The sequence below is a fragment of the Pseudopipra pipra genome, chromosome W (genome assembly GCF_036250125.1).
Source record: "Pseudopipra pipra isolate bDixPip1 chromosome W, bDixPip1.hap1, whole genome shotgun sequence".
Lineage (NCBI taxonomy): Eukaryota > Metazoa > Chordata > Aves > Passeriformes > Pipridae > Pseudopipra > Pseudopipra pipra.
The window spans coordinates 46,188,192-46,215,684 of NC_087580.1; the positions used below are offsets into that span (position 1 = coordinate 46,188,192).

The 27,493-nt window shown below is 39.1% G+C and overlaps 1 protein-coding gene across 4 annotated transcripts; it reads left to right on the top strand.

The window, feature by feature from the left end:
* LOC135404407 (mothers against decapentaplegic homolog 4-like) lies at positions 1 to 27,173 on the top strand. Of its 4 annotated transcripts, XM_064639127.1 has the most exons (13): positions 1 to 305; positions 5,155 to 5,282; positions 9,176 to 9,541; positions 10,436 to 10,610; positions 11,033 to 11,062; positions 13,706 to 13,921; positions 15,686 to 15,805; positions 15,938 to 16,048; positions 17,818 to 17,868; positions 21,009 to 21,192; positions 22,097 to 22,265; positions 23,430 to 23,568; positions 25,836 to 27,173. In XM_064639127.1, exons 3-13 carry the CDS (start codon positions 9,293 to 9,295, stop codon positions 26,045 to 26,047), a joined length of 1,656 nt encoding a protein of 551 aa, XP_064495197.1. In that variant the 5' UTR covers positions 1 to 305; positions 5,155 to 5,282; positions 9,176 to 9,292; the 3' UTR covers positions 26,048 to 27,173. The 4 variants fall into 4 exon arrangements, with proteins under 4 accessions (XP_064495197.1, XP_064495199.1, XP_064495200.1 ...); XM_064639129.1 differs by lacking the exon at positions 5,155 to 5,282; XM_064639130.1 differs by lacking the exon at positions 15,686 to 15,805 and having other exon boundaries at positions 5 to 305.
* The last annotated feature ends 320 nt before the right edge of the window (positions 27,174 to 27,493 follow it).

Here is a 27,493-nt window from a genome sequence, read left to right on the forward strand (position 1 = left end):
GCGCTAGGCTGTGGCGGCGACGGGGGTGTTGTTACCCGGATATCGCGCATGCGCGGTTGCGTCCAAACGTGGCGGCGACGACCGCGAGCGTGAGCTGCCGGAGCTGTGGTAACAAGGCGACAGCGGCCGGCACTGGACGTCCAGGTCCACCCTCCTCCGCGCCGCCGGCCTGAGGGTGGGAGGGCGGAGGCCTGGCCCGCTCCGGGGCCGGCTGAGGCGAGAGGAGGCTTACCCCCGCCGTCGTTGCCACCCCTTACCACAGCCGCAGGCCGCGCCCGGAGAGCGGCCACTCCGCCGCGGCCCAGGTAACATCCGCTCTCGGCTCTCGCCCACCTGCCCGCTGAGGCCGCCCGTAGCGCGCCCTCTCCTATCGCCCGCTGCCTCGGGCGCCGCAGGGCCGGGCCGCGCCGCGCCCTGCCGCTCCGCGCCCTGCCGCTCCGCCGCGCTGGGGGCGTGCCGGCTCCTGCTCCGGGGAGCTAGGACAGCGGCTCCCCCCACCCGCCGCCCGAGGGCTTCTCCTCTGTCCCGCTTTCCTGGCTTCCCCTCCCCGGCTCCTTCCCCACCTTCACCGCTTTTCCTGAACGAGTAAAAAGTATGATCCCTCCGTCCCAAAACTTTTAGTATTATTTTTTAAAATCCTAGTAAAGGCTCTCCAGCCGGCCTGTTCCCAGTTAAACTTCCCTGCGCTGCCGTTCGTGCCGACCGCTCTCTTCGGTGCTCTCCTGCACGCTGGAAAAACGCCCTGGGTGGTTTTATGTGAGCCGCTTCACATTCAGTTCTTTGAAATTTACCATTTTATTTGCAGTAACATATAACGGTGCTCTTAGCTCATTTTCAGACAGCGCGGGGTTGCTCTGAACAAGGGACGTTAATTAAGATTTTTCCTTCTTTACAGTTCTTCCTTCCTATCCCCATTTCTGGGAGTGTGGTGTTTATGTGAGGTTTGTGACTTGCTGCATAGTTGAACCTTATATGTTTTACCACCGAAGACAGGTTAATTTGTGGGGTAATCTAGTTGTGGGTTAGGTGTGTTATTACTTAAAGCCCAAATTGCGCTACTGCAAGCCAATTGTTCTTCTCAAACATGTACGGTTGGAGTAGGATTGTGGTGTCTTTTACCACCACTTCTCAAATTATCTTGATTAATAATAGTGTGCCACTGTCAACAGGCAAGAATGAGTTCTGGCTCTTGTACTGTTGTTACTTTGTTCAGTAATGTAGGTAATTCCATGCAAGGTTGTTGAAATAGCTATACTGCCCTATAAAGCTAAATGTGGTTTTGTACTCCAGGGTCATAATAAGTAGGCATCTTGTCCTGTCCCTCCTCTTATTTTTCTTGGTTGGATTTGGACTAGAAGGAGTTTCTTCTCACTTTGCATTCATGAACCTCTTTTGATTTGCTTGTTGCATAAACATGAATGTTTAATATTGATATAGAAACTTTTATTTCAAAGAGCTGAAGCCTAAAGAAAAGCAGTGTCTCAAACTGATTAGAATTCCTTTTTTAGGTAGATGGCTCTTTACATAATGCATTCAGGCACAGCTAATACAATAGGGATGTGAGTTTTGAGAGGAATCAACAGATTTAGTGGAGAACAAAGGTGTGCTGAGAGCAGATTGGGGATCCTGGTGAGGAGCAGTCTTTGCTGTGCTGTTGTTAAGGTCCTGCTGGAATTTTAGGACTCTTTTTTTATGTTGTTAACCTTGTGAAAAACTCTACTTTTGGTTGAGGCTGGAATTTTCCATGATTGCTTTGCCCAGAGGTAATTTTTTTTTTAAGCTTGAACAAATGCAGAGAGCATTATCCCTGTGCAGATTACAATAAAGATGTTATCTAATACACCTATTGCTAGGGTATCAAAACATTATGTACAAGTGAAAAACCACACTGCTGCCTGAGCAAGGTTTGATTCTTCCTTTTGTTGCTTGATGTAGCCACAATTGTTTCCTCTGTTTGTGAGGTTCTGACAAATTATTATTTGTCCTTGTTGAAAAAAGCCTTCTGCAAGATGAATCACAAATAGGAGGTTGTAGCCTGGTGGGGGTTGGTCTCTTCTCTCAGGCAACTATCAGTAAGACAAGAGGGCATGGTCTTAAGCTCTGCCAGGGGAGGTTTAGGTTGGATATTAGGAAGAAATTCTTTACAGAGAGGGTAATCAGGCATTGGAATGGGCTGCCCAGGGAAGTGGTAGATTCTCCATCCCTGGAGGTTTTTAAGATGAGACTGGATGTGGCACTTAGTGCCATGGTCTAGTAACCACGGTGGTAGTAGATCGAGGATTGGACTTGATGATCTCAGAGGTCCTTTCCAACCTGGCTGATTCTATGATTCTATGATAAGATCTTGCAGGATCTTCTGAAGAAGAATTCAGATTTGCCATGTCATTCTACGGCAAGGATTTCTACCACCTTCTGCTTTCTGAATGTGGTGTCTCCTGCCATTTCCAGGTTTTCATCCTCAACAACAACGAGGGGGGGATGACCTCTTGCTCAGTGGGACACCAGGGGTGCTCTCTCAGAAGTGAGGTAGTTTGAGGTGCCTAGATCTGTGTTGTGGAAATAGATCCAGTTGTAGAGGAGTTTACTGCCCTTCCCACTGTCATGGTGTAACATACAGTGGTCTTCCTTCTCTGACCATACAAAAGCCTGTATTGAAAAGAGTTGTTTTCAGCTGTATGCCTTCTCAAAAATAAAAATGTAGAGAGAGGGAAGTAGAACCAAAATGAAAAATGAAACTTTCTAGGATTTAAAATGTGTGCGTACATAGTCACATCAGCATAGTAGCTCTACCTTTTTCATTGTGTCCTGCAGAAATGTTTACTTCATTTATTAGGATTAGTCTGTTGCATTTGTAAAGTGCTTTTGAAAGCAGTTGAAGTGTACAGGTGGAAGCTGAGAGGAGTAAAGATGCCGAGAGCTGCACTTGGGCAGCTACATCAGATCAGTTTCTTCCAAAAAGAAATGATTGCTCCTCCTTTTTAACCATGAATTTATGTTAAGATGAAAGAGTTGACACTCAGAGTTGTCTTAAAGCTCTTTTCCAGTTCCTTTTATGCTGTCATGTGTCTTAAATTTTTGTAACTACTGACAGAGAGATGAGCAGAACTGATACTTATGATTCAGATACACAAAAATAGTATTCTGGGGAATGTTAGCTCTTACTGTACAGAACAGTGGGAGTGTAGTACTTTCTTAGTATTCTCTCTTGCTCTTTAATGCTAATTGTTCTTATGTCTGCAAACATTTTGCTCCTGTTCACTCTTTGGGCAAGTAGATAATAGTCTAATATGCTGGAACATATCTGCAGTTTAATAATTAATTCATATCTTCATCAAATCATGAGCTGCCTTTTGTTTTATTGGTTTATGGATTTTTCTTTATCATAAAACTTCTACCACTGCATTATTAAACAGCAAAACTCTGTAGTAATGTTTTGGTGGTTAAAAGCTATCAAACGTATATGCTGATTTTCTGACATCTTTGTGTTTGTCTAATTTTGGAGGTAGGAGCCTTGCTTGTCCTTTATTTGTGTGAAATGTTCTAGCAAGATGTCAATTTGTACGCTTTTCTAATTAGCCATTTCATTAGCATCGTATTACTGCCTAGTATCAAAATGCTGGAAATCTGTGTCTGGGATGGCTGTTACTAGTAAATCATGTTCCAGAATATCAGTGGCAGGTTCAAGCAAACAATTTTTATTTTTTCTTAAATATATTTTCAAAAAATTGCGTTCATGTTTGCAACTTGGAAATAAGTTTTTGGTCATTAGGGTATTTTTTGCATTAACTCATTTCCCTCCCCACCCCAGTATACGACTCCTCAGAACTGTGGGCTGTACATCATTCCCTTTGACATCCATATGACACCATAGGCCTTGATCTGCCTGTGATCTGTCTTTTTTACTGCAATATACATGGTTTTATTTTCTTTATTGGAAGCTTTTTTAGACCATAGTGGTAATATTCACTTAAGTCATGGCTTATCACAAAGAATATTTTGCTGGCAAATTTGCTGACTTGCTTAGACCTTTCTACAGTATGTTACAATGGATAATGGCCAACTTATCTTAAAATTAATAGCATAGATAGAAATGCTGTGTTGTACCTGGTGAATGCTGTCAGACACCCTTGCCTTACGTTACCGTCTTTATCATCCCTGTACATGTTTGTAAAACCAGCCTTTACACGGATATACCGGTACTAAAAATTCTCAGGCTTATGTATTTACATGTATCATAGAGCATTTTTGCATAACTGCTGCTAAAAATCTGCGTTCATATTATTTAGAATAGAGTAGTTCAGTTGGAAGGGGCCTACAATGATTATGTATTGATGATCATTTGAAATGCTCTAAGGTGATACAAGACTGTTGTCTGATTGGTTTGTACAAAAAAAAAGGCAAATCTCTCTCCACCTTGCTTCCTGAGCCCTGAATGTGTCACCTGATACTTAGAATATATAAAATCTCTTTATTTTTTTTATTTTCACAGTCTGGTTGGATTTCCATCACAATGATTTATTTCAGTCGTCTTGTGCATGTGGTTGCAAATCCATCTTGCATTCTTCATTTGCTTCTGGTGTGTCAGTGTATGCTGCGCATTCCCCTGCCTCCCCCATTTGCCGTGTTTATCTTATCAGCCTTCCCCACTGGCACCTCTGGACCTTCAGCACTGGAACCTCTTTTCTGAGCTGATCTGCAAGACTGCTTCCCTTTCTCCATCAAAAGCTTTCCAAAGGGCCAGTGCTGCCCTGACACCTGCAGGAACTATTTTTCCAGTTGTGCCAAGGCTGTACAATATTTTGTAACTTTTTTTTCTTTAAATACAGCCCTTCACAATTCTTAGCATCTTAGTTTTTAAAACAAAGTGTTACTTGATCACTCCTAGTCACTACTTCTAATATACTTTGTCCTGCAAACAGTGAAGTCTCCAAGGGTATAAAGTTGTTTCATCTGGAAAATATTTAGTTTGCTGTAGAAAGTTAAAGAATAAAATATATGCTAAGAAAGTGACATGGAGGGAGTGTTGGCTTTTTGCCCATATCTTAAAGTAATTATCCAGTGCTATTTGGACTGTCACATTTCTAGACTTAGTTTCTTGGTGAATTTGATCCCTCTGCAGCTGTGATTGGCTTACACTACCCTATTCATTTACAGTAGGGTTTATCGTCAGGCCTGGATTAACTGTCTTGCCCAAGATGTTGGATTGCTGATTGCCTGGATCATATTCCTTTGGGTTACGTCCCTGACTTCCAACTCCATCCATAACAGCCTGGTTTGTCTGCGTAAGCATATTGTTTCCTTTTCTTGGTTGGGGTTGATCATTCTCCTCAAATTACAAAGTGTGGCTTTTGTGGGAGGGGGAAGATAAGCAACTTGTGTGACAAGTATTCATTTAAGGTTATTCTTAATATGTAGAAAAGGATACAAGTTTTTTAAGAAATCTAGATTTGTAACTTCTCAGCAAATTTCAACTGGATTAGAGTATTGGAAATGGGAGTTATTTGGAGGAAAGGATTTTTCAGATAAGCTTCAGAACTTGCTTGGCTGAATGACTAGGGTACATTAATGTGGGTTTAGGTGAGGTATTTGTAGTTTTTTAGCAGCTCCTGCCCTTATGCCTCAGTGGAGCTTCTGTATGACTGTAGCAATACCTCTATAAAAGTAAGGAAATCAAGTCCATGTGTTTTTTCTAACCATAAAAAGCCAAAAAAAGCTTTTTTCTTTTTCTAAACCCCTTGTATCTTCTTCACACTATCCGTGTGTCTCCCTACATCTGTATGCATCTACCTACATCTGTATGCCTCTGCATGCTTTTTTTATGAAGAATTTCAAACTGAAATATACCTCAGCAACTCCCAGGCCTTGTGTGAGGCCTTCCAAATGATCATATCTATTAAATACACAATATGCTGCCTGAAGAGTTGCTGCGGATATTTGGAAGCTATGGCTCATGCTGTTTTTGTTACCCATGGTTTTTGGCTTGTAAAAGCACTTGTTCTTAAGTCATGCCAGCTTAGCAACTGCTTCTTGCTGGTGCAGCTGAAGAGATGCTGGCAAACAAGGTGGAATATTAATTTTCTGTTCCATAAATGCATTGATCATCCCCTCATCTGCTTTTTGTACTTTGCTCAGTTTTTTCCTAGTTGATCAGGAGCACCTTGCTTCCACAACCAGGAATGCTCTTCTGGAGCTCTGAGCTCGCTTTTGCAGAAGATGCTGACCATTAAACCTGCTCTCAGTTTTCTAGTCATGCTAGTAAAATTATCACTGTTTTGAGAGAGAGAGAATGTAGCAGTTGATCTAAGAACAGTGGAGTAGTTTGAGTCAGTATGATGCTTATTTTACATTCCTGCCCATGAGATAAATGTAAGTACAATGAGGGCATTAGTGTGAGAGCTCAGTAATGTTATTTCCACATAGATAAGTCAAGAATATATTTGATTTTAATTATATGAAGTAACATACTAATATAGGGGCCTGTGTTTTTAGAAACTATTTATAATGTTCAGGTAATCATTTCTGGCAGAATTATCCACAGACAGGAAAATGAGGCATGTGGCACCAGTGTTGCATTTTTAATTTTAGACAGCTGCTTCATGCTTTGAATTTCATTGCACGTTCTATGTAGGATGTATGGAAGAATTATGGTGTTTGTTCAAGTTTGCATCAGTCTTGAAGGAAGAGTTTCAGTTAATGGTTACTTATCGGTTCTCTGAGATAATAGTGTGTTTGCTACAGATCACCAAAGGTGTTTTTAATTACCTGGCAATCTTCTTTTGTCTTACATATTTATCTCCTCTTCAGAGGCTCTTATTCTTGTTCCAATACTTAGAGTATTGCAGAACGCTAATTATTGTTCACTTGTTTTATAATATACCTGTTAATATTTAGTTATTGAAACAAATTACTTTCTATAACATAGAATTATAGAATCGTTAAGGTTGGAAAAGATCTTTAAGATAATAGAGTCCAAACATAATCAAGTACTCCTCTATAACTTTGTTACTTGTTAGCATTTTACCTTAGCTTGTCCATTTTTTTTTCCTGTTCTGCTTGCATCACACTATAGCAAAAGGGAGAAAAATACCTTTTTGTTCCTTGGTGGATGAATCTGAGAGCTTCACTACAAGCACTGTCTCTTTTCTATGCTGCAGTGGCAGTTGAGGGATGACTCAATGTTTCTGAAGATCATTACACTGAAATAAGAATTTGTTTACTTGATCTTAGCTTTCTGAAAGTCAGCCATCAAAATTCTCATTCATGGTTTTAGGGATGTAAAAGAGCTGCATGTCTAATTTTAAGCATCTCCTTATTTAAAACCCTTTTAGCTAATAGCTTTATCAAATCACTTATTTGTGATTAATTATGTATATCTATCTGGGATGCTGTTTTATATTTAAGGAAAATGATGCTCTATTTTGTTTCAGCTGGTAAGCTTTGAGATTTATGCAAATGTGTCCATGGACAATGACTGGCAGGTTAAGCTTGACTTTTAAAAGAGGGTTATTGAGTTGAAGCACTAAAAAAGTTAGCATTGAGGGAGAAACTTTAATAACTAGGTAAAATGATCTTACTCAAACTTATAGGTAATTGTTTTCCTTTGGGAGTAATTAGGTCCAGAAGCATCTTTACAAAAGGAAAGTATTGAAAACAGAGGGGGGAAGGATTTGCGCTCTGTTTTTTCCCAAGTATACCAGTGTGATGTATTCAAGTCGCAATTGGAGAAAATATTAAATAGGGAAGAGTTTGTTTCCTTTTATAATTGTGCTGGATTTGTGCTGCAATATTCCTTTTACAAGGAGGGAAGCCATGTGTTAACACTGTAATTTGTGTGATGATTCTAAATTAACATCCCACTCTTATTTTTGTGCAACGCATTTGTTTCCAAAAAATAGCTGCTACTGCTGTACTTCTAATAACATGGAAAATTCCAGTGCAGTAACAGGTCTTTGACTGGATGTGTTCCTCAGATAATGTGAACAAACCTTTTAACTATTGAAATCAAATATATTTTATTTACATTGCTGAGAATAGCATAGTAGTTTCAGAAAGGCTTATATTTTAAGCTTGCTCAGAAAATGTAAATGTAGTAAAATCACTTATATATTTGCTGCCAGTTTCTTAAGAAAGTCAGACCACATAGTTCATAGAATGGTGTTAGTGAATGACTACCTGAAGCCAGAGCTGCTTGAAGAACCAGAGCAGCTTTTTGTCTACATCAGACTCCTTTTCTGTGACTGCACAAACCTGCTGTCCTATGTTTCTGGATAAAGCAAGATAAAGTGTAGTAATTGGCTCATTCAGAATCAAGAAAATCAGGCTAGCTCTTATAATTTGCAGATAAAAGGAAACTTCAAAAAGATCATGTCTGCTGGCTTTGAGAACAACTCCATGACTAGAAACTGCTGCAGGTTCTTAACAAATGGAGTTTAAAGGCCAAGTGTGTTTAGGAGGGACTTGGTCCTGAGCTTATATTTAGTGTAATTAAGGCAGTTCTGTTTGAGACAATTTGGAAGTGCTTTATTCGTGACTTCAGTCGATTTGTCTTGATCCAGAAGAAACTGATTCTGCTAAATAAAGACAAATGTGCCAGTTGGGATTTTCATATCTAAAGATATACACAATACAAATTTACATAAACATGTATTAAGTTAATGGCCAGGTACAATTTTTGCCTTTCTGATTAGCAAAGAGAAATAGAATTAGTCGGAGGTCAGAACATAGCTGAACTATTTGAACAAGATTATTAAATGAAGATGACAGATGATTCTGGTGTGTATTCATGCTTCTTCACTATTCAAATTTTGTTTAAATCAATGCCACTTGATTCCCAGTCAGTATTTTCACTTGGTTTAATCCTGCCAGTAAAAACATAGGAAATCATTGTCATAGTTCTCCTTTTCCTGATTCATTTAATGATCCCTACCTTTCTGTATGTACATACTATGTGTACATGTATACAAACTATAATATTTAAATAAATATTGTTACTAGGGCAAAATAAATCTTAAGCATGTTTTAGCTATCGTGGGACAAGAAATGCAGTTTTGTCATGTGCTTTTAATATCCCGCTCTTAGCTTGAAAATAAAAGAAGCACAAAGCCATAGACTTCCTTAGAAACATGATCTGCAATTTGTTAAAAACAATTCTAATGTAGATATTTTTTCCTCCTAGGTTTTACCAAGAGACAGTACATCTAACACTTAACTTGGATCATCTCTTGTTCATCAGCTTGAAAATCATAACAGCCCCCAAAACTGACATTTGATCTGAAAGAAAAAGCTGTGACAAATGGACAATATGTCTATTACTAACACGCCAACAAGTAATGATGCTTGTCTGAGCATTGTTCACAGCTTGATGTGCCATCGACAAGGTGGAGAGAGTGAAACTTTTGCAAAACGCGCAATTGAAAGTTTAGTTAAAAAGCTAAAGGAGAAAAAAGATGAATTGGATTCTTTGATTACAGCTATAACCACAAATGGAGCTCATCCTAGCAAGTGTGTTACAATACAGAGAACGCTGGATGGGAGGCTTCAGGTTAGTACAAGTGAAAATCAGATGTTTTCCTCCTAGTGAAGCTGGAGCAAAAGCGAGTGACACAGGATCCTAGAGTGTTGAGGAAGAGTAGCTCTTCTCTTGCATTTAGCCTTGCCCCCATTTGTAGGCATGTTTTGTGGCTGGAGTTCTGGACTGTTGTAGTAGTTGATTTATTTTTTTTTTCCCAAAAGGAGCAGAAGGCATTGGATCAACCATTCTCAATGAGTGTGTGTGTGGCAGTAAAAAGCAGGGTCATGTAACAAATTTGGCTATTTATCCTGGTATTTTCACTACAAGCTTCTGTTAGCCCTATGTTGGTCAGAAGTATAAAGACAGACCTATGATCCCTTGCTAAGAAGGTACTCCAAGGAGTCTGCACTGAGGATTTATGTTAGCTTTATATCATCAGTACTCAGTACCTGTATAGCTTGGGTTGCAATTTCCTTGTTCCAGGACAGATACCATGTTTGCTGACTAGCTTTCTGTCTACCCTAGAAGTGGGTTTTTTTATTTTTTTTTATTATAATAGATTGGCATTCTTCTACTTGTAAATTCCTTATAGTGTAGCTTGGGACCTCATTCCTCTTCTGGGGCAAAGCTCCTTAGTCATCCATGGTGGGGAAGGTGACCATACATACTACATTAAGCACAAATTCTGCTTCTGCCATTTTGGATCTAGTATTTTTTTCTTAAGAATCAGTGTTGATTTAACTGTAGCAAAACCTCAATAGAAATTTGTTGAGTACAGAACTTGGCTAAACTGTACATCACCCTTTTTTCTCCATATTTTGATGACCTTGTGTTGTTGTTTGTCCTCTTCCAGCTTTACTCCTCACTAAGTAAAATGGCATGTCTTGCTATTTTCCCAATCAACTTCTGTGTCTAACTTTTTAGGTGGCTGGTCGCAAGGGATTCCCTCATGTGATTTATGCTCGTCTTTGGAGATGGCCTGATCTTCATAAAAATGAACTCAAGCATGTTAAATATTGTCAGTATGCTTTTGACTTAAAATGTGACAGTGTCTGTGTAAATCCTTACCATTATGAGCGTGTAGTCTCACCTGGCATTGGTAAGTAGACTCTTGATTTAAAATGGAACAGTGGGAATAAAATGTTAAATGTTTTCCTTTTGAGCGTAGAAAATATGAACCTAAATTAGAAACATTAGCTTTTAATGATCTAATTATAAATTACTCTCATGTGCTCTTGTCCATCTTCTTAATGGAATTATTCTTTTACCTTTATTCCAAATTTGAAAGAACAATTTGTGGCTTTTATTTAAGCCTTTTCTGTTGGCTTTGCACACAGTTCTTGCAGTTAATGCATATCCTAGGAATAACTTAGCATTGAGATTTGTGTTGTGATAAAGGGGCTATAATATGTAGAGTCTGTAGTACTAATTTGTAAACTTTATAAACTTAATGTTCAAATGTTGTTGAAGATTGCTGAATATAATTTTCTATGCCCCATTTTCTTTTTCTCCTTTTTAAAGATCTCTCGGGACTGACACTACAGAGTTCTGGTAAGTAGTTCTATTTACTATTGCGTTTCTATGGGCACAGACTGTGTTAAACTCTTCAGTATGTACACAGTTTATTCCTATGTATCTCCTTGGGAGGGAATATAGACAGCAGATGAAAATGCATTTGTTTTGGAAAACCAGCTAAGTAGTGTATAAGAGGCATGATAAATTCTTTAAATTGAGGCTTCAGCTCAGTTTGTTGGTATGTTCTGTTTTCATTGCTTGCAACTTATAAGCCCCACAAAAAAAGAAAAACAAAAACCTCACCTCACTGTTGAATGCTGCTAATTAATAAAAAAACCCAGACACCCAAAACCGTGTGCACCTGTATGATATGCTAATTAATCAAATTGAGAATAATAGATGCTTATAATGTAATAAGTAGTTTAACAAGAAAATAGTAGAAATTCTGTAATTAATATGCAATTGAATGAAGGAGTTTAATATTCTTGTTGTCCCTGAAACTTGAGAGAAATTGGACATTAAATCTCCAATGAACATTATTCAGAAATTGTGAGACTGTGCAGCTGGTAACTGCTTTATTTCAAAACTGAATTTTTTTTTCTTCCAGAAGAAATTCATGGAGAAAGAAATTTGGGTAATCCAATAGTTTTAGCAAAAATGACTTAAAAAACACCCCAAACCATCCAACAAACTTAACTTCACAAGCTTTATTTTGTGTGCTCATCTCTGCTAATTTACCTGTGTCTTCTGAAAAATGATCCTTTTGTACAGAATCAAAGCTTACTAGCCAGCAGTTAAATACATAAGTATTTCCTTGTCATGTGTTTTGGTTTTGTATGGCCAGGTTTTGCTAGCAGGGGGGCTACAGGGGTGGCTTCTCTGAGAAGCTGCTAGAAGCTTCCTCCATGTCCTGCAGAGCCAATGCCAGCTGGCTCCAGGATGGACCTGCTGCTGGCCAAGGCTGAGCCAATCAGGAATGATAGTAATGCCTCTGTGATAACATATTTAAGAAGAAAAAAAAGTTATTGAGTAGATGAAAATTGCAACCAGAGAAGAGCGGAGTGAGAAAATGTGAACAACTCTGCAGACACCAAGGTCAGTGCAGAAGGAGGGGCAGGAGGTGCTCCAGGCTCCGGAGCTGAGGTTCCCCTGCAGCCCGTGGTGCAGACCATGGTGAAGCAGGCTGTCCCCCTGCAGCCCATGGAGGACCATGGGGGTGCAGAGATCCACCTGCAGCCCATGGAGGAGACCCACACTGGAGCAGGTGGATGCCCAAAGGAGGCTGTGACCCCGTGGGAGGCCCGTGTTGGAGTAGGGTCCTGGCAGGGACCTGCTGACCCATGGAGAGAGGAGCTCACACTGGAGCAGGTTTTCCTGGTAGGACTTGTTGCCCTGTGGGGGACCCACACTGGAGCAGCTTGTTCCTGAAGGACTGCACCCCATGGAGAAGTGACCCATGTGGCAGCAGTTTGTGAAGAACTATTGCCTGTGGGATGGACTCACGCTGGAGTTGTTCATGGAGGACTGTCTCCCATGGGAGGGACTCCATGCTGGAGCAGGGGAAGGACTTCTCTCCCTGAGCAGCAGCAGAAACAACCTGTGATGAACTGACTATAACCCCTATTCCCCGTCTCCCTGCACCACTGAGAAGGAGTGAGAGGTGTGGGGGAAGGTGTTTTTAACATTTTTTTTACTTCTCATTATCCTGCTCTGATCCTGTTAGTAATAAATTTAATTAATATCCCCACTTCGAGTCTGTTTTGCCTGTGATGGTAATCAGTGAGTGATCTCTCCCTGTCCTTATCTCAACTCATGAACCCTTTATTATATTTTCTCTCCTCTGTTGCAGAGGGGAGTGAGAGAGTGGTTTTGGTGGGTACTTGACATTCAGCCAGGGTCAACCCACCACATCATGCTACTGTTTTTGCAGCAGGAAACAAAAAAATTACTGTCAGATTTTAATATATTAAAGACTGCTTTAAAAATGAGCATGGGAGCTAATGTAGTGTAAGAGTGTTATTTGAAGATGCTCAATAGGATATTTAGAAATAAATTCTTGTAGTGGCAATGGTAGTAGTTTCCTTACACCGTATATGGAAAATTCTGAATTAGTGGCTACATTGTTAAATATAGAGTAGCGTTATCTTGTCTTTGAATGTGAATTTGATGTTTCTAGTCAATGTGAATGGGAGTTACTTAAAATTACTTAAGGGATACATGAAGTTTTTTATGTGCTGTGTTCATGAATTATCTTTTTCATAGGAGCTTTATTTGTGTTCTTATTTGTATCCTAGGAATTGGTTTGTTAACTACTACATTAACATATATTTAGGTGCTTGACAAAAAGAATGTTTTTCCCTTTTGTTAACTGTGTCCAATCACACAGTGATGGACTAGAAAACAAAATGCTATTGAAGTTTACTACTGTGGGACTAAACTGCTTGTTTGATAGCAGTAAGCAAAATAAACAGTTTGCTTTTCTATTCAGTTATGTTTCAAAATTTCTCGCTGTTGTCTTGAAGTGTAATTTAGTGGAGTGCTTTAGCAATGTTTATCTAGATTAAATTCTCCCCCTCTGCTAGTTTTAACGGCATTATTGCTTGAAAGTAGTAGTGCAATTTGTAGTTAAATCCTGAAAATAGATTTGCTTTGCATGTTAAACTGTTTGATTCTTCACAGCTCCATCAAGCATGTTGGTGAAAGACGAATACGTTCACGACTACGAGGGGCAGCCGTCATTGTCTTCTGCTGAAGGTCATTCAGTCCAAACCATCCAGCATCCACCAAGTAACAGGGCATCTACAGAGCCTTATAGCACCCCAGCCATGTTAGTTCCTACTGAGGCTAGCACTACCAGCACCACTAATTTTCCCAACATTCCTGTGGCTTCAACAAGTAAGATCATCAAGAATATATGAAATACTAAACTGAAAATGTGAAAGCTCAAAGATAGCCACTGATTTTTGGCAAAGTAGATCTTGCATTGGAACTGTGCTGCTGCTACACTACACTGGTAAAAGCGTGTGGCAATATGATCTAGGCAGTCTTGTAAGTGTTAATATAAGGTTTTAACTTGGAGCATAATTTGAGTAACTTTTCCTGGTGACCCAGTCTTTTTTCAATGAGACTGACACTACATGAGTATTACAAGACTCTCTTGGATATGCCAAAGGTTCAGTGACACAATGTTAAAACAATTGACCGCTAACAAAAAATTATGGCTATTATTTGAATAATTACTGTAGAAATTGAAGAGTTTTATTATTTTATTGCAACAGCAAGCAGGATAACAAACAGATATACTGTAAGGTAGCAGTATTGAGATGTTGTAAAGCAATTCTTTAGTGTTCCACAGCTGACAAAATGAATCTTCCAGTTTGAACTTGATTATTTTTAAAATGGCCCATTGTACTACCAAAGTGACAACCCTAATTAATATTTTCATGAGTCCATGGAAGTGCTGCATTGAAGTTTTTATTACTTTTTTGTGTGTATTTGGTACAAGTGGAAGAGTCTGGTTTACCAACACCAAACCTCACACTTCACTCCAGCAGGACAGTAAAGCATTATGTGTGCAGTGTCCTGCAGCCCTAATGTAGGGAAACCATGAAGTTTGGAGAGGTTTCACATACTCATTGTCACTTCATTATCAAAGATGCATGACTATAATGTATTTCATGTTATCAAATTGGAATTATGGTGGCATGGTGTTTTGATAATGTTCTTTAGTTTTAGCTGACAACTTCTTTGCTAAAACTAATGATGGTTTTGCCAATTTGAGATATGTCTGTGTTTGTCTCCAGCAGTTTAATTGTATTGCCTTTGCACAACAGTTGTCAATAACTTCTCATCAGTGTTATAATTGTTGGAGCCAAGTGGACAAGAAAAAAAGCTCATTTTTAGGTTTTAGTTCAAGTTCTCAATTTATTAAATTCTGCTAGCCCACATCAGTTTGAGAGTGCAAGTGTACTTGTGAAACTGCTCATCAGTTTAGTGTTAATGGCTGAGCTGAAGCCTTTTAAAATCAAATTCTGTTAACCTGTTCTAAAATATCTGTAGTTTTACTTTAAAACTTAGATAATTCTTGAAATACTTATTTGGGAGGAAAAAAGCCCAACAGCTTTCTCAGGAAGGAGTCCAGTGATATATGCAGCTCTATTCAAGAACTGTTTATAAAAATAAAATATTGTTCAGTATGTTTTGGAGGAACACAAATGTAAGTGAATGTTCTCCTTAGGGAACAGTAGTTATAACATGCTGAAAATAAGCAACTTATTGGACCTGCTGCTGACCTGTTTGGATTCATATCAAATCTAGCCCAGCTATGTTATTCAGTAGAACTGTAACGTCTTCTTTCCTTTCAAACTGAAAAATGAGATGTGAACAAAACAGAGATGCGCTTGATAAACAGAGTTCTCTGCATACTTCTACTCTTAAAATATTAAGGGTGTCAGAGTCAAAATTAGCTGCTGCAAAGCATCTTGCTTCAAGTTTCCTAAGACACTTTGGTGGGTGGGAAAAAAAATACTGAAACCAGACTTGTAGGAACTGTGTATTGCAGTGCCCTTAGTTGGGTGTATTTTCGTGCCCAGTAGTGCTGAGCTCTTCTTAATTAAAATTTTGGAACGTTCATGAATAGGTAGTGTGTTCTTTTACCAGGTCAACCTACCAGTATATTGACAGGTAGCCATAGTGATGGACTCTTACAGATTGCTTCAGGGCCTCAGCCAGGAACTCAGCAGAATGGGTTTACAGCTCAGACAGCTACTTACCATCACAGTGAGTATATACATATGTGCACTCTTCTTAGTTTTCTAAAACCAGTTGCCAAATGTCAGGAGAAATAAAGGATTAGAAGTGAGATGTGGGAAAAAAAGCCCTTAAAAACCAACCACTCCTTTCTTTTTCTAGATAGTACTACAACTTGGACTGGAAGTCGGACGGCAGCCTACACACCTACCATACCTCACCACCAGAACGGCCATCTTCAACATCATCCACCTATGCATCCTGGGCATTACTGTAAGTAGCACAGATTTCCAGATGACTTCATTTTCAGTTTTGTTGAATGGTGGGGGTTCACTTGTGATTAGTTTACCCTCAAATCCTTTTTTTTTATATATATATTACAGAGCTACCATTACTGTGTTTAGTATTTTCTGACAGTTAAGTATAAGGGCCTAATGGACTTTGTTAAAGCAGCAGAGATTAGAAATTCAGGTAGCTATAGTGATAACATCTATATTATATATGTCTTACTATACCTAACAAAATTAGCATTTCCTTTCTAAATCTCTGTTTTTAAGGCTTTACAATCCTGTACTAAATATTTCCTTTGCAGAAAAGGAAGTTGATTCAGAATGTGTTGTTTGCATATTTTTCTTTTAAAACTTGGAAGGTCTTGGCCATTTTTATTTTCTAGAAATTTTGAAGTCATACTAAGCCTTGGAAGATGTGTATCCATGTACACCAAGTGGTTTAAAAGAACTTTGTGAAAGCTCGTGCAGTAAAGTACTTGTCAATAAACTGGTCTTGCCACAGTCTGATTCATGAGTACATTCGTCACACAAACTTGACAATTTTTTTCATCTATGAAATAGGACGACAATCTCTTGTTTTAAGGTACAGGAGATGGGAAGGAAAAAAAGTGATCGAACTGATAGTGTAAGTTTCTAGCACAGTATACATATTATAAGAGTATAGTAGGGAAAAAACCCACCCAAATTAAAGTTTTTCTAAATTTTGTGTCAAAAAGCTAGAACAGTTCTTTGTTTTCTAATATAGTACTTAACCACATCACCTGTTTGCAGCAGTTGTGGTTAGCAGAGGGGAGAATATACTGTGACAATATTAGAGTGATTTTTCAGCTTGTCTCTATCAAAAAAATTGTGGTTTAGATACAGTTATTAGGTTTCGTTATTTTGTTCTTTTAGGATCCCACTTTATCTGTCCTCTAGTTTGTCAGAAATACCAGGATGTAAAAAAAACTTGAGTGGTGTTGTAGATACTCTATAAATGTTCCTCAGTGCATGTATCTTTCCATAATTCATATTTGTAACTGGCTGGTGATACTACATAAAGCTTTTCGTGGCTACTGCCATTTCTCACTTTAGAAAGTCACATGTTTTGACACCTACCAATGTGCTTGTTTTGACATCTTGTTGCAAAAGCTGCTCTTACTATGTTTAAGTCTTTCCTCCTTGTTCTCTGTTGCCTGTAAGGGACCTAGTTCATAAAAGTTGAGAGACTAAACTGACTGATATCAAGACTGTATTCATTGTATTTTTTTTCTTAGAAAATGAGTTCTCTAGGTCTTCTTTCCATCTTCAGTGAGTGTTTCTTATGGTCAAGCCCACAGCATGCTGGGCAACTTGTTCTATGATTGATGAAACTAATGAAGTGTGGTTTCTGACAGATATATCACATTCCTCTATACACTGATTCTCTCCTTGTACAACTTGGGGGCAGACGTGAAGTCCTATTTCCCTTACATCTTGATGCTATATCTGGTTTCTCTCCTGGAGCTGGGTCTGGCTTGAGCAGCATGCAGCCTTTCCTCCTGGGATACTAATGGAGCTCTTTACTCAACTTCTGAATTTTTAGGAAACCTCTAAGAGTGTAATTCTTCTGTGGGCATTTTTATCCCCTGTCAGATTTGGCCGATTGACTTAGAAATTACTGGGATTTATAACATCTGGCATCCTCACAAGTCTTTTGTTATAGGAAAACAAGTTAAGAAAGAAAACATTATTTTTCCTCATGTAAAACAAATGGCATGTTTTCTTTTAAAGGGCCAGTTCACAATGAACTTGCATTCCAGCCTCCAATATCAAATCATCCTGGTGAGTAAAATCTAACATGTAATGGTCTATTGTGGAAGCTAATAACTCTCTCTTTTGAGTCTGATTAGTTTGTTGTATCAAGTACTCTGAAATTTGTGAGATATATATTCAAAAGGAGAGGAAGCATTTTGTGATTAAGTCTTGTTTTGAATTTGGACATATCTTGGAATGGTGACATAGGCTGTGAACTGAATTTAATTGAGATGCCTAAATCAAAGATTGCAACCCTCAAATCCACACTGAGCTGGTGCCTACCCTGGAGGTATCAGAACTCTGAATGTCCTTGATCCTAAACTTTGCAGGGTGCCTATAGTTGTACTTTTTGCCTGCTTAGAAACATCATAGAGCTTAGGTCATGCCAAAGCTCTCTTGGATCCATAATCTAGTCCCTCATTACAACCAGATGCCCTGAAAGATAGGTATTGTCCTCCTTAGCATTTTGGTGCTGAAGTTCCTCGTTGGACCTTTGCGTAGAAGCTTGCTCTTTCCAAGAGTCTTCATTAATGGTAACAGTTCATGGAATCAAGGAGGTCTTGTCTTGTGGTACAGGCTAGCTCTGTTGTAGGTGCAAGGTTATATTCTGTTTTTAACAACAGCAAAGCTGTTGCCTACATAGGGAGATCTGCATAGTTGAAAAGCCTAAAAGTTTAACTTGTTTACTCATTGGCTACTGACTAAATCTGTACCAAAAATAAAAATGTTGAGAATTGCTGACTGAACTTAACTGTAGCTGAATTGTATTTTACATTATTTAGTATGTCTCTTTCACCCTATTGATTTCATCCTATTCAGTCCTCAGAGACATGAGTATTTATTTGAAGATAAAAAACTTAAAGGAATTCAGACACCTTTGTTTATTTTTTTCTAATAAAACCAGAACAGTTTTCTAAGGCAAATAGGTGTACTGTTGGGTGCTGCTGTTTGTAATGAATGAGTACTGCTTACAGCACAGGAAGAGCTCTTCTTCCTGTTGGCTTACCAGGCTGTTGTGTTTAGGTCCTACTGCACTAAGCATGTCCAGTTGCTTCTTGAACATTTTCAGGGATGCTGACTTTACCACCTTCCTGGACAGCCCATTCCAATGCTTAACTAGCCTTTCGGTGAATAAATTTTTCCTAATATCCAATCTAAACCTCCCCTGGTGCAACTTAAGGCTGTTTCCTCTTGTCCTATCACTTGTTACCTGGGAGAAGAGACTGACCCCCACCTTGCTACAATGACCTTTCAGGCAGTTGTAGAGAGCAATAAGGTCCCCCTGAGCCTCCTTTTCTCCAGGCTAAACAACTCCAGCTCTCTCAGCCACTCCTCATCAGACTTACTCTCTAGACCCTTCACCAGCTCCATTGCCCTTCTCTGGACACATTCCAGTGCCTCAATGTCCTTGAAGTGAGGGGCCCAGAACTGGACACAGCCTGTTCAGATCCCTCTGCAGAGCCTTCCTACCTCCAGCAGATCAACACTCCCACCCAACTTAGTGTTATCTGCAAACTTACTGAGGATGCACTTGATTCCCTTGTCCAGATCATCAGTAAAGATATTAAACAAGGCATCCCAATACTGAGCCTTGGGGAACCCCACTAGTGACCATATGCCAACTGCATGTGGCACCATTGACCACCACTCTTTGGGCCTGGCCATCCATCCAGTTTTTAATCCAGCGAAGAGTGCACCTGCCAAGTCATGGGCTGCCAGCTTTTCCAGGAGAATGCTGTGGGAGACAGTATCAAAGGCTTTACTGAAGACCAGGTAGACATGGTAGCTTCTTCCAACTACCATCTTTTTTTTGTAGCCAGTTTTTTAAATAGTATAAGTTAAAAGGCACCACTTGGCTAATAAAGCATGCCATTTTGTTCTGCTCCCTTGCTTAATACTTGTTTTATCCCGTACCTGACTTTGTGTGCAGACAAGATCACTATGTCATCTTTAATGTTTTTTCTCCCATTGCCCTACTTTGCAAATCTGGTTTACTTTGCAGGGAGAATAGAGAAAACTGACTTCACCTAGGATAGGAAGTAGTTACTCATATCTTAAACCAGATCTGTTTCAAAGTTAGTTGCTGCTAGCCTAGCCACGAATAGGCATATATGTATTACTTCTTTATGCTAAACCTATAGTCATAAAGTGCAGGAATATGCAGATGGCTTACAAAATCGAACTGGAATTATAAACTGTACAAAGATTTGTGAGATCTACAAAAAACTTTGGCATTGTGTTGCATCCCACTCCTAAATGGAAGGGAGCACGCAAGATTTGTAGATGCCTGTGGTCAAAAAAGAATGGCAAAAGCCAAAAGGGTCCAAAAAGAAGCTCACAAAGTTTTATTAGTAAACTATGCACTCCACATGGAAATTGGTATATATTTTACCCCTTAATAATGATGATGATAATGATGGCAATGATAATAATAGAATAAAAATAAAGAGGGAGGAAAAACAAGAAAAATGAAAGGGAGATCAGAAAAGAGAGGAAAGGGGATTACCAGTCCTGAGTCCAACATCAGTCCAGCCAACAGGGTGTCCAGGGTCCTGGGGGCACCACCTGGGTTCTGTGGGGGTACCTTCTTATAGGTGAGTTTTTCCCACCCTGGGATTAGGTTTCTCGCTCTTCATGTAAATTAGTTATCATGTGCAGTTCATTCTTCTGGACCTTTCTGGAAATGGGTTGTGGGGCTTTGAGGGTCTTTTGGTGCTCTTGATCTCCCTCTATTGGTCTTGCCTGCTTCTTGTCCCCAGTTCTGAGCTTGTGCTGTATGTTGTGTGGTCACCATGGACCTGAACAAGAAAATTGGCTCCAGAAAGGTGCTATACCTTCGTATGGTTCCCCTTTCCTGGCACATAATGTTCTAACTTGCCTACTTGAAGGGTCATCCGTGTTTGAGGCATAGCAACACATTACCTCCTTACTGCCCAGGCTTCTGCACATTGATGTGTGCTTTATTAAAAAAGTCAAACCCACGTTCATTGTAGTATGTAGTATTTTTCTGTGCTAGCAGACATGTCTTCGTCTATCTGAACTTGCTTATGTGAATGTGCACTCTTAGTTTGAATAACAAATGCAGTTGTAGAAGTCTTAATTGATTGTCTGAATGGGTTTGTTGGGTTTTTGTGACTTTCAGTCAGTTAATTGTATATATTCTTTAGCTCCAGATTATTGGTGTTCAATTGCATATTTTGAAATGGACGTGCAAGTCGGAGAAACATTTAAGGTCCCTTCAAGCTGTCCAATTGTTACTGTTGATGGATATGTGGATCCTTCTGGAGGAGATCGTTTTTGCCTGGGCCAGCTTTCCAATGTGCATAGAACAGAAGCCATTGAGAGAGCAAGGTATTCTGCAGATCCCAAAAGCTCCAGATGTCTGTGGTATTTGATAATTTGTTTTGCCTTCAGTGTGTGCCTCCCTTTTGAAATCACAAGTATGGTATGTTTCTTTGAACTGAGTTAACTATAGCAGAGTATATCTTTCTAGACCACTCCTGTAATGCATTCAAAATGTGAACTGTGTGACAAAGCCCTTCAACGCTTCGCAGTAGCATGTTGCTTTTCATTGCTTTTAAAGGCTATGCCTTCAAGGATAAAATTAGCAACTCGTGCCGTTATATATGCAACCTGAATATTAGTTCTTCACACCAGAGAATGATATGAGAATAACTGCAATATATAGATTTGTCAAAGGAGCAAAGGAAGGTTGATAGAGCTAGTTGGATTTTCATTTATTCTCACCATGCACGTGCTACACTTTGTGGAACTGAAGCAATCTTGCAACTTTTTTTTCCCCCTCCTTTGAAACAAAAAGGAAATGTTGCATTGTGACAATCAAAATGTTAGATTGCTGTAATGTGATCCAAACGAACATACAGTTCTGCATTAAAATGTGGCTTTGTATACGTACTTGAGTGACTTTCTATACTAGAATACTTGTGGGATTTTACACTTCTGAACAGAACTGACTGTGTTTAGTATCCCAATTCTGTACTGTTGTGTGTTCAGTGTGGTAGTTGCAACTCTAATATCATTGCTTCTGCATTCTATTTCCTGTAGATGGTATTACAGATGGTTTTATACTTTACAGATTTTGTGTAACTATATACTAATTTGCACCTAAGATAATAACTACAATTTCAAGTCCTCGTATGAGTGGAGTGCTAGAGAACTGTTTATAGTTTATTTAGCAAAGGTCTGATTTATAGTATGTATACACAGGTGCATTGGATCTGTTTTTCTTTTTAAGGTTGCACATAGGTAAAGGGGTGCAGTTGGAGTGCAAAGGAGAAGGTGACGTGTGGGTTAGGTGCCTCAGTGACCATGCGGTCTTCGTTCAGAGTTACTACCTGGATAGAGAAGCAGGGCGTGCACCAGGGGATGCAGTTCACAAGATTTACCCAAGTGCATATATAAAGGTTGGTTTGATGTTCCTAGATGAAAATTGTAGGGAAAATAGCATATATTTGGGTCTTGTAAATGTTAGGGAAGCTATGAGACACTGAAATAAATATAACTTGACTTTAAAAAACCCTAAAAATTTCTGTTTGACAAGTCACTAAAGATGATTTTTTAAAATGACTAAACTGAAAGTGTCATCTAGATACTATGAAAGTAACAGATTTAAATTAATTGCTACTAAAATCTTTAGCATAGGTTATCTGTTTCTCTGTCCAAAACAAGAAAAGTTGGGAAGTTATGTATAAATGCAGTAAAAGTGTAAAGTGTGTGTTAAAGTGTTCTGAATGTGAAGTGATCCAGAGGTCACAGAACATTCCATGGAAACAAATTATTTTGAGGAGGTTCTTACTTAGATGTGCCTCTGCCAGAGTTGAAACCTTATTTAGGACAAGTCACACTTGTAAAAATACATTTTTTAATTAGAGTTAAATTGTGTGAAGTTTGCAGTGATTTTTTTTTTTTTTTAATTCTCAGTTTTGCAGGCAAGTTGTGTAATGAAGGTGAAAGAAACCCCACTAACCTCTATGTACAAGCTTTCTAGTATGAGAACAGAGTTCCTGTGTATATATATTAGTGCCAAACCTGATCACAAATATATAAAATACTGCCAACCTGAAACCTAGCTGCTGAAACTTCAGACCTGTCAATTATTGGTATTTCTTTTAAATAGACTAACACATTTCAGTAAAACAGTGAAGAATAAAGTCTGACAAAGTTAAGAAGGACTTGTTGGCATCCATTTTTATTTATAAGCCTATTTTCTGTGAATACTGGGATTTAAAAGTTGAGATTTTATCAGCCTGTAGTATCCTTCAGACTTTGATCTTGCAGTCAGTTCCACACATGATCTTTAGCCTGCTCAGTTCAGCCAGGTTCTGGTATTACCAGTGGAGGTAATGTCATATAAGAAGAGTCTCTAAGAATCAGCTTTAATGGATTATTTCTGTTAGGAATTAAACTAGTCAGGGAAGGTTTGCTTTTACCCAAGTGTATGGTGAGACTGTAGAAGTTGCTTTGGGAGAGCAGAGAGGTCCAAATTATTGGGGATGGGAGTTGAGGAATTATTTTCTTTATTGATTTTGGTAAGTCTAAATAGTTCAATATTTTTATTTTTTTTAAAGGTATTTGATTTACGCCAGTGTCATCGTCAGATGCAACAGCAGGCTGCCACAGCCCAAGCTGCTGCTGCTGCTCAAGCTGCAGCAGTAGCAGGAAACATCCCTGGACCAGGATCAGTAGGTGGAATAGCCCCAGCCATTAGTAAGTGCATTAACCGCTTGGTTTCCTTTTTTCCTTACCTGAAAACAAATAATACAGCTCTCCCTCATAACAGCACCCACTCACTCACTGCCCCTGCAACAGTACAAACAGACTTGGAATGAGGTAGCAGGATTAGGATGAGGTGGGGCTGGGGTGGCATCGTGGTAAGTCTGTATTCATTCACTTTGCACCTGCTCCACACATCGTTTTTCATTCTGTAGTCTTCAGGGAATGCTGGATATGGAAGTGGCTGCAAGAAGTGTTGTAATACAACAGAAAGCATGTTATCATCATGGCTAGGCTTCGCGAACGAAGATTTGAGAAGGCTCTATCCACATTTGTTGCAGGCACGCTGGTGGCTTATGAGGCCAATACGTGACAGACATATCCGATTGCAAAAGGCACAGCAGAAAGACTCCTTAGATGGTATATTCTGCAAGACATGGTTCTTTCTGCGTTGCCTTTTCTCCTCAAGGCTGATCCTGCGTGCGTTCTCAAAGGAGACAGCTGCGTTATAGATGGCATGTCTCCAGGCCTCCCGATTGGAGGCCAGAGTAGACCAGTTATGGTGATCAATGTGGCCAAGGCTGAGGTGTTGTTTCAGGGAGTCCTTGTATCTTTTCTTCGGGGCTCCTCTGTTGCGGCAGCCAGTGGCAAGTTCACCATAAAGCAGGATCTTAGGGAGGCGGTGGTCCTTCATCCTGGAGACGTGCCCTGCCCAACGCAGCTGTGTTCTCAGTAACATGGCCTCAATACTTGTGATTGCTGCTTGCTCTAGAACAGATGTATTAGTCACAAAATCTGACCAGTGGATGTTTAGGATTGTACGGAGGCAGCGTTGATGGAAGCGTTCTAAGAGACGCAGGTGGTGGTGGTAGATGATCCATGATTCGGAACCATACAAGAGAGTAGACAACACTATGGCTTTGTAAACACTGATCTTGGTGCTTTTCTTCAAGTGTTTATTACGCCATACTCTTTTGTGGAGTTTTCCAAAAGCACTATATGCCTTTGCTAACCTGTTGTCTATCTCTCCGTCAATCTTGCCATCCAAGGAGATGAGGCTGCCTAGGTAATTAAACTGCTGGACTGATTTTAGCTCTGATTGGCCAATGGTGATGTGGGGATGATGGGGGACTTCCTGAGGTGCAGGTTGATGGAGGACCTCTGTCTTTAAGCTGATTTCCAGCCCGAAGAGCTCAGCAGCGTCTGCAAAGCAGGATGTTAAACACTGCAGGGCTGCTTCTGTGTGAGCAACAAGGGCGGCGTCATCAGTATAAAGCAGCTCCCAGACAAGATGGTTTAAGGTCTTGGTGTGGGCCTTCAGTCACCTTAGATTGAATAGACTTCCATCAGTACGGTATCGAATGTAGATACCGTCCTGATCATCGAGGTCTGCTGTGTCACTTTAAACAGGGATACTTTTGGCTGCTTAGACCCAAGCTTGAAAAACAATCTTTGGGATCCAAGCTCATAAAAATGTTACTCAAAACAATAGGGATTACTGGGCAACAAAGTCCTTGACTAGGTTTAGGAAAACTTAAGATTCTTGAGAAGAGGAAGAAGAGAGTGCGAGAGTGGTTTTTCTCTTTTTTTTTTTTTTTTTTTAAGTTATTCTGGGCTGGAGTTTTCTTACCTACTAAATTCTTGAAATTGTACCTAATACTTTTTAAAGTGAAAGTACTTACATGTCTCAGGCTGCTTTATGTGCCATAGTGTTTTCTGGATTGCCACATGGTTCTTTCCAGCTATTCTACAAATTGCTGAAGGCATTTTGGGGAAATGTGTTTAACTTTTGTCTTTCTTAGCCATACTTGTGATTTGAAGTTTGCCAGCTGTATTCATCTTTTTATTTTATTACATGTAAGTATTGTCATTTGTTCATCCAGCTTCCTGCAGGTGGTCGGTCTTAATTCCTATGCTGAAAATGCAGCATTTGGCAAACCTCAAGAATAAGTGTATTTTTACTTCTAAATAAGAGTTACATGCATTGTATCATATAAGACATTGGATGTCATCCCATCTGCTTTATTTTAGAGTTTTATATTTCAGCACCCTTCCAAGATTACATAATGATGAAAAAAATTTAATTGTAAGAAATGCAAATTAATTGCTGCATTCATTATAGCAAAGATCTAGAAATACAGATTGGCCTTGACTGTGGTGAGAGGGAACTGTATGTGAAGCAAGAGCCAAGCAAACAGGAATGGCTAAACAGATGATGAAAGAACATGTCTGAATACTTACTTGAAACTTCTCCTGTTTAGGTTTGTCAGCTGCTGCTGGAATTGGTGTAGATGACCTTCGCCGCTTATGCATACTCAGGATGAGTTTTGTGAAAGGTTGGGGACCTGATTACCCAAGACAGAGCATCAAAGAGACACCATGCTGGATTGAAATTCACTTACACCGTGCCCTCCAGCTTCTAGATGAAGTACTTCATACCATGCCTATTGCAGACCCACAACCTTTAGACTGAGATCCCTCTGCTGCACTGCTGCAGGCCATTATATTGTGAGGATGGTGGATTGTAAAATACAGTTCTGTTTATAGCCTGAAGATATATTTTACTTTTGTTCTGCCTAATCTTCTAAAACCAGGTTTTAAAAATGTGTTTGCCACCTTGCTGTTAGCAGAAAGAAATTAAATATGCAGAATTTGGATTTCAGTTATTTTCAGAACTTAATTGTCATAATACAGGGCTTAAAGTGAAAGGTAAACACCTCACAGAGACTTTACAGTGTTGGGTTTGTTCCCTTTGAAACTTTCCTTCTCTATTATGGCATCTTGGTGATAAGTCTCACAGGAGCCTTTTGTATGCAGAATATATATTATATATATATTTATATCTGAAAATTCCTTCTACTAGTTACAAACATTTACCTTGTAGCAACTTTAAAGTTTCAGATGATTTGTGATGTTCTTTTTAGGGAACAATAGTTAACAGAAGACTTCTTTATTTTGTTGACAATCTTGTTATGATTTTTCAGATTAAAACATAGAAGCTGCCAAAAAGTGAGAGGATGAGACATATGTTGTTGGCACTGATTAAAAATACCAAGGAAAAGCAATGTGGCTTTTCCTTCACTAGTTTTTTAAAAAAGATATCTTAGATTTTTATTTATATAGACAGGTAAGTTTTAAAACACTAAAGGAAATGGATACTTTCAGTGCTGGCACTCAGTTTAAATAACATGAAATACCCAGTCTGCAAAGTTGGCACTGAAATTGCATAATGAGCACCTAATGGCAGGAACATATTTTCATAATTACTACTGACTTCTGTGATTTTACTCAAGTAAAACTTGGCAGGTATTTTAAAGAAGTTGCATGACTCTTTTTACTTGCATATACCATTAAATCATGTATAATATTGCACCAATATTCAGGATCCAGTTTTTGTACCTGTTCACCATTTCCACTCGGCAAGATGGCAAACCTCTTGGTTATTTTAAGTCCTATGCCATCAACGATCGTATCAATTGGCAATGACCTTGTGTAGAGAATTTATAGTGAAAAAAAATGCACATGTATTGACTGTATGACAGATACAATGCGTATGCTTTCTCTCTAGCTAATAGTATAAATAAAATGATGAAAACCCTGATTTTTATAAATTTATTTTACTTATATTATGTAATTCTGCACCTTAAAACCATTGATCTTGAGCGATGGATTCCTTTCCTTTGCAAAACCTGCAGCAGCCAATAGTGGTAAGAATTACTATTGGTTTAAATTTGCCAGGAACAAGTCCAATTTTTCTTACTTTCACTGCTTCTCAATAAAAGCATGTCCTGAGGATATATCTTTTTGGCTATTTGATGTGATATGAAGAGAGAGAAGGAATTCCTTCTTTTTCAGTATGTATATAGGGAGTTGGAGCTTAATTAAACAGACTTAGAAGGACATAGACTCCAACTGAAGT

Excerpts from the sequence above, each read along its gene's own strand:
- LOC135404407 (XM_064639127.1), top strand. The coding sequence starts at position 9,293 with ATGGACAATATGTCTATTACTAACACGCCAACAAGTAATGATGCTTGT. Across the intron at positions 21,193-22,096 it reads GAAGCCATTGAGAGAGCAAG|GTTGCACATAGGTAAAGGGG; the intron begins GTATTCTGCAGA and ends TTTCTTTTTAAG. Across the intron at positions 23,569-25,835 it reads TGGAATAGCCCCAGCCATTA|GTTTGTCAGCTGCTGCTGGA; the intron begins GTAAGTGCATTA and ends TCTCCTGTTTAG.